The sequence below is a fragment of the Chlorocebus sabaeus genome, chromosome 8, assembly GCF_047675955.1.
Source record: "Chlorocebus sabaeus isolate Y175 chromosome 8, mChlSab1.0.hap1, whole genome shotgun sequence".
In the NCBI taxonomy this organism is placed as follows: domain Eukaryota; kingdom Metazoa; phylum Chordata; class Mammalia; order Primates; family Cercopithecidae; genus Chlorocebus; species Chlorocebus sabaeus.
Window position 1 is genome coordinate 35,479,613 of NC_132911.1, and position 10,713 is coordinate 35,490,325.

The 10,713-nt window shown below is 37.5% G+C and overlaps 1 protein-coding gene across 7 annotated transcripts in view; it reads left to right on the forward strand.

Moving 5' to 3' along the window:
* Positions 1–7,347, forward strand: part of UNC5D (unc-5 netrin receptor D) — a 567,925-nt gene extending 560,578 nt beyond the window's left edge. For all 7 annotated transcript variants that reach the window (XM_007962156.3, XM_007962159.3, XM_007962158.3 and 4 more), the window contains one exon: positions 1,172–7,347. In XM_007962156.3, coding sequence (XP_007960347.1) covers positions 1,172–1,376 — 205 coding nt within the window. In that variant the 3' untranslated portion in view covers positions 1,377–7,347. The remainder of the gene's footprint in view (positions 1–1,171) is intronic.
* The last annotated feature ends 3,366 nt before the right edge of the window (positions 7,348–10,713 follow it).

A 10,713-nucleotide genomic window follows, 5' to 3' on the forward strand; every position in this document is an offset into this window, starting at 1 on the left:
GTCTAGCTATGGATATTTATATCAATATCCATAGCTAGATCAAGGCCAGACCAAAGAAGTCATTGAAAACAACTAGAGTAGATATTTCATGACTGAGGAAATAGAATGCAGGATATATTTGAATTTGGAAAAACTAAAGATTTTGCTGTGATTTAGACCATAAAGTGACCGAGTGTAAATTAGGTATAGGTAGTAAACATGGAGAACAACGGAGAAGCTGATGAGCATGTTAAAAAGAAAAAAATATAAAAGGAAGAATCAAAAACAAATGGTCTAGTGTGAAAGATTAGAAAGATGATTATAAATACTGGGATACTTGTTCTAGTTAGAAGGAGGACCAGTTTGGAGGCACGGAGATACCAGTTTCTGATGCATTGCGTTTGTGGAGGCAGAGGCATCTATAATTGGAACAATCCCAAGGCCATTTAGAGATCTGTGATTAGCTCACGTTAACTTAAAGATTGGAGGCATAGATTTAGAATACTATCTACGTTGTTTGATAGCTACTCCATTTAGTATATAAGCCCACTGACAAAGGAAAGAACAAGAAGTAATCAAAGATGAAACCTTGAAAGCCCTTATGTTTGCCAGAGTAGACAGGGGTCAAATATTTTGAAAAAATAGCAATGAGTGAAAGTATGACATAAACTAATGAAATAGAGCATGTCAAAGGGCTGGTCAAGAGGCAAACACACACACACACACACACACACACACACACACACACACACACACACACAGTTCAAGGAAAGTGAGGACCCAAAAGACTTGGGTCCAAATGTGGTGCCTCATGCTTATAATCCCAAGATTTTGGGAGGCTGAGGCAGGAGGATCACTTAAGCTCAGGAGGTCAAGGCTGCAGTGAGCTATGATTGTGTCATTGCACTCCAGCCTAGGTGACAGAGCAAGACCCGGTCTGTAAAACAAACAAGGAAGGCAAAACAAGACTCGGGAGATGATAAGGTTATTGGTAACATTCCACAACCCAGTTTCAACTGAGTGTTGAGATACAAATTAGACTGCCCCAGACCTGCCTTACTATAAGCTTTTTATCCCTTCTGTAAAAATATCTATTAAAATTCGTTTTTAATTCTCTTATGATGATTGGTGTTTATTCCTTTATTTTCATGTTTTGTTTTGTTCTTCTTTTTTTTTAACTCTCTCCATCTAGGAATTTATCTTATTTCGCTACACAAAGTAGCCCATCTGCTGTTATTTTGAACCTGTGGGAAGCTCGTCATCAGCATGATGGTGATCTTGACTCCCTGGCCTGTGCCCTTGAAGAGATTGGGAGGACACACACGAAACTCTCAAACATTTCAGAATCCCAGCTTGATGAAGCCGACTTCAACTACAGCAGGCAAAATGGACTCTAGTCCACTTCCTCCCATGAGACAGAGTGATGGCCAGCTTGGGGACATTTGCTTTAAATGGGAAAGAAAGAGGCCACTTTCTGCCCAATGGCATTGGGGGAATTCAGCCTTCATTTACAATCAGTGAGACTCCCCTGTGGAAGAAACTAAATTCTATATAGGTAAAACATGTTAATAGGGAAAAGTACAAGCTCTCTTACATATAAGAGGGCTCTATGATCTCCTTGGAATCCACGTTTGGGTTAACTCCTCAGATTTGTAGTGGCAAGGATGAAAGTGAGAGCAGAAGTAGCTGTGGGAAAAGATGAGCTACAATAATGCTGGGAAGGCAGAGATTAAGTGCATGTTTTGAAACAGGTTTTTAATGATGTGCCCCAAAAGGCCAGCTGATTCTGGTACTAGATTGTCAGAGTTTTCTACCAACTGGCATCTGTGATGTCAGAAATCATTATAAAACTGGCTTATAGACGTGAAACAGGGTTGCCAACCCAATTGTATGACTTCAACAACGTCAAAGAGGGCATTGAATTTAGAATCTGAGCACATCACACCAGCACCAGCTCCCTGTCTCTTCTAGCCACTTAATGGAGACAAAATGGAGAGGTAAGACAGATCACAAACTAGTTCTTATAGTGTACTCCACCTTTTACTTTTTTCCTGAGACAAATCTACCCTTATTCTTTCTTCCTCTTCCTTACCTCTTGCAGTAGAGAGGTATTAAGGAGCATAATTAAACTTGTCAATATGGAAAGTTGTTTTTTCTAACGCAACAAAGCGGCACCATCTCTATTCCCATCTAAGCTACTCAAATTGCTGAGTGCTATTAGAACACAGTTTATTACATGGATATGGAGACAGGAGAGATTAAAGCAGATTCAAATACACGTGAACTGCAGATGTCATAGGCCTCAAATCAGCTATAATTCCAGGAGGCATGTGTTGATCTAGTTCTCTAGCATTGTTGTTACAAGAAAATGAGTTCGACTGTATTTTTCAATCCAGATTCTTGAAATTGTCTAACATGTTGGTACTATGTCATCACAGAATCTCTCAGTAAGGCTATATGTGATCCTCATTTTACCTCTTGGGAAATTAGCAGATAGTCTTTGCTCTAAATGATATCTGAGTAAATAGACTTGAGGAATACCTCTACACAGTGTCCCTGAAACCACATGCATTGTTCAGGGAGCCTTCACGCGATGACTATTCAGTCTCCCTGAATATGCTTTCTCTATAGAACCATTAACATATGGCTATTGCTCTATGATTTTTTTTTATATTAGTAGGCAGTGATATTGTGGAGGATGGAAATCCACAGATAATTCATGACCCTCATCTTATCACTTTACTCCATCTTTTTATCCTATTAAATCATTTGTGACAAGATGTCCTGGTAGACTAAAGATAAACAGATTTGTTCTTGCTCATCTTCTGGTGGATATTTTAATTTGCTGTTCACAATCAGGACAACCAAAGTCAAGGACCCAGACAAACCACAAGGCAGCTAGTCAGCTACTTAGAGTTGGCTACATTCAAATAAAAAGTAATCAGGGAATGGGGGAGGTGGGGAGTACTTGGCAGTTGGGATATGATCCATTTTTTTAAAACAACTTTTTTGTAGATCCCTTGTAAAAAATAATAATAATGTTGTGAATCTCCATGCCACGTGAAAAAGGCCTAAAGATGAGTTGAATTTAGGGTACCATGAGTAAGGCATGGAAGAACTGTTGAATGTGTGGTATATGTGGTCCCCTATACTAGATAGAAGGCTTTGCTACATGTAATTCAAAAGCATCTTGCTTTTCTCAGGAACCAAAGGCTTATGATATAGAACAAAGAAATCATCTTAGAACTGTCAAGCATATTTTCACAATACCATATCAAGATCGGGAAAACACTCTTTTGCTAGTGTGCTTAACTTATTTATTTCTTCTAGGAAACAATAGATAAACAGCATGAAAATGTAAATCATCTGACATCACTGATAGAATTTCTGAAAGAGAGAGTAGATGGTCAACCAGTCACAAGTTGGTTGGCATGGGCTGGTGTGCAGAGGAAATCTGCATTCACTGTTGAGTAAAAACTTGTAGAAAGCACATTATAGAGCTTATGTTAGAATCCATCTTGGAGGATTTTTGTTTTAAACCATCCTAAGCATTTTCCCTCTTCCCTTCTAATTGGAGTTATAATTGTTTCATCTACTCTGTGAATCTACACAGGTCTTTTTGTTTTTTTTGTTTTTTTTTTTAAGATGTTTGATACATTTTAAGTATTTTTAAATAGATGAAAAATTTAAATGATTTTCCCTCAAATCTATCTAGATTACTTTAGGATGAGACGAGATTGTTGTCAATCCCTGAATGTCTGGAGTTCCCTCCCATGGATTTTTTTTTTTTTTTCCTTTGGCCTGGGTTTTATAAACACACTTGAACATCATATCATATAGGATAACAAAGGAAGAAGTTAACATAATTCACCTCAGACTTCACCCTACAGTTCAATCAAATTCGTCCTTCAGCCCATTTTGTTTCTTCTTTATGTTTCTCTTTTACTTATTTCTGCTAGGATCCTACATAGGATTTCTATAAAAATGTGTGAAATTCTGTGGTCACTGCATGTCAGGATTGCGCAGTATGTTACAATAGAATTTCAAAGAGAACCCATGTTTGTGAGATTTACAAACCAAGGTGTGGGGGAGGAGGTGGAATTGCGGATCAGATAAAAAGTTAGCTTACACTTGAACTCAGTTATTCACTGTGACCTAAATTTAGTCTTATTATAATATGTGCCCGTCACAACACAAATGCCCCTCTTAAAAGACATTTGCTCATCTATCCAAGGACTTAATTTGGAAATTTTACTGTCCTATTGCAAAATGAAACAAAATTAAAAGTGGCCTCGAGTACTTGGTAAGTTACTTAAAATTTTTACAAAAATATTCCACTCAATGCCAAGTCTTTTTCAGTCCTCAAAGGCATTTAAGTCTAATAGTCATGCTTTAAATATGGCTTTAAATTATGCCACCAAAATGGTATACTTCACAACTTCACCAGACTGTAGCATCATAAAGTTAATTTACAGTTTTTACAACATTGTTTGTACATTCTTACTGGTTTACATTAAAATCCTTTAACCCAAAAGGGAGCTTGCTCTATGGATTTAAATGCAGACTTCATTTACCAGTGCAGGAAGTCTCATAAAACTCAGATGTATGCCCACAAAAATTTTATTGGCCTTTTTGTAAGAGATGAAAAAGAATTGACACAGTTCTCTTTAAAGAGAAGAACTTTTTTATTATTATTTTTATCTCCAACTACAGGTGGTGTCTTTTGCCGAGGTCTCTATATTTTTCTTTCAATTGTCTTTGGGAGGGGATATTAAGTCAAATCACTAAAACAGGGTTCTCTTTGGATTAAAAGTTCTGGATTTATTGCAACTATTTACCTTGAGAAACATTCTCAGCATCAGAATTGATAAACAAATGTAGATGATTAAAATAGGATAATTGGTTTTAGATAGTATTTTCTACTTGCCAAACTTCTGGCAAATTTATCTGTGAATTTCAAAATGTTTTAAAATCTCTTGATACGCTTTTGTTTTTCCTTCGAGCCATTTTCTCTTCAATTTCTTAGTCCCTCTGCCCTCTGTAAGTGTGTTGAGTGATATAGCTATCAGACGTGTTGAAGGCAAAGTTCTAGCAGAGGTCTTTGTTCCAGCTCTGTAAAGGTCACAGGAATCGTGAAGGAGCTGAGAAATCTTCCTCTCTGGCCCACTGTCTGTGGCCCATTTTCATTGTTTCCTCATGAAACATTGCAGAGTTCGAATCCTCAGTAACTCTCATTGACTGGACTAGAGGTGATGGCCACAGCAAATGGGAGAGCAAAATGTTGGCCTACAGAGAATGACACAATTGTATTCGCCTTTGGTGTTAGTTGCCATAGCGCTGTATTTGAAAATTGATGCTTTAGCCAAAAGCTGAATGGCCACCGTTTCCGTAGTTTCCACTGTTTTGTCTGCATAGAATTTTCCTGAACTACAAGCAAAAATGTATTTTGTCCAATGTCACAAAAGTGAAAATGTTACTAATCTTAGACGTGTTGCATATTTTGTGTTTTTACGTTCCAAACTCTTTCAAAAGCTGCCGTTACAAAGCTGTTTGGCTGTATTGACAGCATGTGGTGTTTTTGCAAAAGCAATTCTAGGAGAGCCAGTGTCTACCATGAACTCCTCACATCCCCACTCCAGGGTCATTCATGACATCAAAATGGCAACTTGTACACTGTAATTCTTCGAAAAGTAACAGGGGATGGAAATCAGACCTGGCCGTTAGTCACTAGTGTGTAGTACCGTGATCTGAAGTAGGAAATTTAACTCACATAGAATAATTGTGGTTTTTGAAGCAGCTACTCATTGCTTTTTCCTTTTGCTGTGAAGATCATGGATTGGGAATGTCCTCATTGGGTGGACCTAAGGCAGTAACATTTAAACTTCATGTCCTAGCACCCGCCCTCCATCCGACCCAAAGATAAAAAAGGCAGAAAGCTTTATGGTTACATCTAAGCTTAAAAATTTCCTTCCCCACTACTAATATTGAGTTCAGCGGGCTCCATCTTATTTATTTTTCAAAAAGGTTATAGCTTTGAATTATAGACTATATTACTAAATTTGGTAAGGTAGTTCTTTGCATGAATGGGAATGCGTGTCAAAATACTTTCACAAAAGGCATGATTACAATGGAAATGCTCTTTTGCCTCCAGTTTTGCTAACCCTAAAAAGTATTTAACTAATTTCAAGCACTGTTTACACTCAAATCCCAACATTGGCCAAATTATGTAATTCTCTTAAATTTTCACATATGTAGGAGGAAATTTAACTATGGTTCTGGTGAATCATAGAAAGGAGAGACAATATTTGAGGGGAGTTTGTCAGCAGAATATCATGCCTTATGACCCCATTACTGAAACACAGACATTACAATCAGAACTAGACCTAATAATTCCAATATCCCTCCATTAGCTAGTTCCAATGATGCTGAGAGACAGAGCACCCTGTGCCAGGTGTCAGGAATATAAGCCTCAGCAGAGGGTAACTGAAAACTTTCAATCAGAAACACCCTCGAAGGTTTATGCTAGATTATGTAGGTCACTTCACTCCCATTCAAAACTTTTCTATACAAAGGTGGGAAAGCACTCAGAATCTGCGAATTTTCTGGTTGGAAAAACAATGTTCTCCTTTTCCAAATTGGAATAAAGACTCAGAATTACCCATTCTTCATAATGATGTCTGATTGGTACATGCACTCCAGGAAGTCTCAACCTAGAAACGTTGCCAACCTAAGCATTTAGAGGAAAACTGGCTCATCTTCTGACCCAAACTCAAAACATATGAGTACTTGCATACCTCCATTTCTGCATGGAAGATGTTAAAACAGATTTCACTTTGTTCCGTTTATTTTGGGAAGGTGCGTGGGGGTGTTCTTTCAAGTGATTCACATCTCAAACCCATACCACTCTCAACTTTTATTTGATGTGTTCAAAGCCAAAAAATAAAATAAAACAAAATAAAGCAGGGCTGAACACTTAATTTGACATGAAGCTGAAGGAGTGAGCAAGCCAGAGGAGAGAGGTTGAATGAAGCATAGCCTTGGCTTCATACCACACTTTTTGTGCCTTGTATTATCAATGTAAATTCTGAATGTTGTACAGTAACTACTTGGATGGACTTCTTAGAAAAGGCTGCACTGGCTTCTTTTTCAGCACATGTACATATCTATAAATATATATACATATATATTTGGTAATGCCAAACAGCTGTGTTATATTGTATTGAACAAAATGGATGGTTTGGATGTTTTATGTAGAGTTTGCAAAAAAAAAACAAAAACAACTGGATGGTTACAGACTTTTCGAGATAAATGTACAGACGTAAATTACTGCATATCAGTTATTTATGAATAAAGAGTCTTTTATTGACATTTTAGGATACTACGTGAGTGGCACTTTGAAATCTCGATGAGGATGAGATTTGTATACCTCCTGCCAATGTCCTAGCGGGAGTTGGAATGCTCTCCGAAAGGACAATTTCCAAATACCTGTTAACATATGGAACAAAATTTCTTGCTCAAGCCTTGAGAGCGAGGCAGTGTTGTGAGGCTACTGGAAACAAGAAGATTGTCTTCTAACATCCCCACCCCAGTACATACACATACACACACACTTCCTTAGGATATAGTTTTATAGAATCCAAGGTCATCATAGGCATACTGTAACTGGAATACTGGAATACCTATCACCTTATTCCTCAAAATGCTTGGGCTATTTTTCCAGACTGTATAGAACATTTTCTGCCCTTCTGTGGGAAAATGTTAATAGGTACATTGTTGTACATTGCAAATACATGTGGCTGATTAAACCTGTTTTAAGTGATTTTAAAATGCTGAGAGCTCCCCCAAATTTACTTGTAACTACTTAGGCCAGAGCTAATTGAACCAGAATGTTCCACCCAAAGATGGCTTCTGGTCTATTTAAACTAGTTGGTTATAATTTTTTCAAGCTTAGAGAACAGGTCAGAGCCAGTTGAACCAGAATGATCCACCCAAAGATGGCTTCTGGTCTGTTTAGTTGGTTATAATTTTTTAAAAAGGTCAAGAGTTGATTTAAACCAGTTTTTTAAAAAATACCATTTCCATATAAAGACAACATTTCTTTTTTCAAATTAAGTTTTAAAAGCTATGAGGTAAAATGAAATATTCTCTACACTAAGTTTTTGAAAACCTTTATGTATATGATACATATATGTAAAGAAGCCATGGCGCATGCCTGTAATCCCAGCACTTTGGGAGGCCAAGGCAGGCAGATCACTTGAGGTCAAGAGTTCAAGACCAACCTGGCCAACATGGTGAAGCCTCATCTCTACTAAAAAAAACACAAAAATTAGCTGGCTGTGGTGGCACATGCCTATAATCCCAGCTACTTGAGAGGCTGAAGCAGGAGAATCGCCTGACCCAGGAGGCAGAGGCTGCAGTGAGGCAAGATCACGCCACTGCACTGCAGCCTGAGTGACAGAGTGAGACTCCGTCTCAGAAAAGAAAACATTTATGTATATGATAGATCTGAAGGAGGGGAGTCTATGCAGCACTTTCTAAGCCCTGTTGACCATGTAATTCTTTTTCTTATGGGACTACTAGGGACAGATAAGAATATTTACAAAGAGGCTGCATTTAGTTCCAACAGTTCTTTCTGACCACTTTAAATTAGGCAGAGCTTTGATGCTAATTAAAATATATTTAATCTACTGGCCTAATGAAAATTAGTTGAAATTAACTTAAACGAGGTAACTCAGTTATAGTTATGCAAAACCAGACCCCAAATCTCAGAATTATTTGAATAGTTAGAGCAAGTAAATCCAATTTGAGTTCCTCAAAATAGATTTTAACTAGAAGAATGATGTGACAAGCATAAAGATCTGGATGTAACTAGTTCATCTGGATGAAAACGTAACAGATTGGCTTGAACCTGTAATAAACTATTCAAAAAAAAAATGTATCTTCATTTAAAAGCTGCTTTATTGAGTTAGGAACTAATTCTGAATGGATTAAGTTAGTTTGGATGAATTTATGCTTTTTTTATATAGCGAACATTTGTTAGAATTTGATTTTATTCTGACAGAGGTTAACTCATTCACTCAAAAAATAGTTATTTATCATTTTCTCCATGATAGCAGAGTCCAGGTTCAAGTCTTGACTCAATCATTTTGCACTTGATGTCAGGCAAAATGATTTCTGCTTCATTTATAATATACGGATAAGAAGAGAATTGTATATTCTCCCCGAAGTCTAAACATTACATGAAAGGGTTCATGTAAAGCCATTAGCATACTCCATGGTCCTTAGTAAACAGTCAGTGAGGGTTTACTTTCATCTTATTTTAGAGAGGCGATATGCATAGTAGTTAGCAGAGTGAGCTTGCAAGCAGATAGGCTTGGATGGGAATCCTGAGTCCCCACTTTGGATTTGTGACCTTGGCCAAGAGACTATCTGTGAAAGATGACAATCATATCCAGCTCACAGGGCATAAAGTAAGTGTTCAAGAACTGTTTTAACCATAAACACATCTACAACTGTTTCTGGCTAGTTTTGCTTCTGAACAACAATACATCCTGGAGTATTCGTTATATACACATAGTGAGGTTACAGCAGGACTAATAGTGTACTCAATGTTAGTATCTTTCTGATACCTAAAATTTATTTAAGAAAAAAAAATGTCTTACTGACCCTGAATTAAGTGAAATGCAACTTATTTTCTAATGTAAAGGTTAACGCTTCATAAAGTGAGTTAAAAATACCCTAGTAAGGTCCCATATTTTCATACCACATAGAATGATTTTAGGAAAGAACTTAGAGTTGATGATGAGGCAAATGCATGTTTAAGGCATATCTAAGACAAATCACCTTTTGTCTAAACGTTAGTGTTCCTGAATAAAGTAAGTGCTCCACCAATGAGGTGATCCATTCTCTGGTTTTCAGATGACACCAGGGCCTTAAAACCATGAGTTTTTGCACAAATTAAACATTAAAGAGTTACGCAAGCACTATCATCTGCTGTGTGCTAGACCTCTCTGCTACAATCAGACATTCACAATTAGGACATTAACCCAGCTTTCAAGAAGCTCACTATCTCCAACTCAAGAGATTATTATACCATCCAATAGAAAGTGTTAGGAAAAAGGAAAGCAGCACTGTTAAGATAAAACAAAGGAGGAACACTGAAACCCAATTGTGTTGTGTGAGGGAAAGTTCCATGGAGAAGCTGCCATTGAGCTAAGACCTAAAGGTGGTCTATTAATAAAGTGACTTCTAGAATAACAGTGTATAACAAACCCTAGAATTTGTGGCTTAAAATGACACCCATATATTATTCACATAAATGTATGGCTCAGCTGGGAGCTAAACCTGGCATGGTTCACCTCAATTGGATTCAGGCATGTGTCTACAATTAATTGAAAGATTGAGCTGGCCTAGTTCTTCCAGTGTAGGATCCTTCCACATTTGGGGCCTTGCTTAGGACAATAGGACGGACTACACTCTGCTCCTTGTGCCTCATGGTCCAATAGGTTAGGCTGGACGTGTTCTCATGGTAAAGGCAGAAAAAGAGATGTGTGAAGTCTCTTGTGAAGCCTACACTTGGAATATCATCATTTCTTTTTTGCAATATTCTAATGGCTAACATAACCCACAAGACCTGCCCATTCAAGGGATAAGGAAATATAATCCACTTCTAGATGAGAATTGCTGCAAAATCACATTGTAAAGGGTGTGGATACATGAAGGGATGGAGATCTG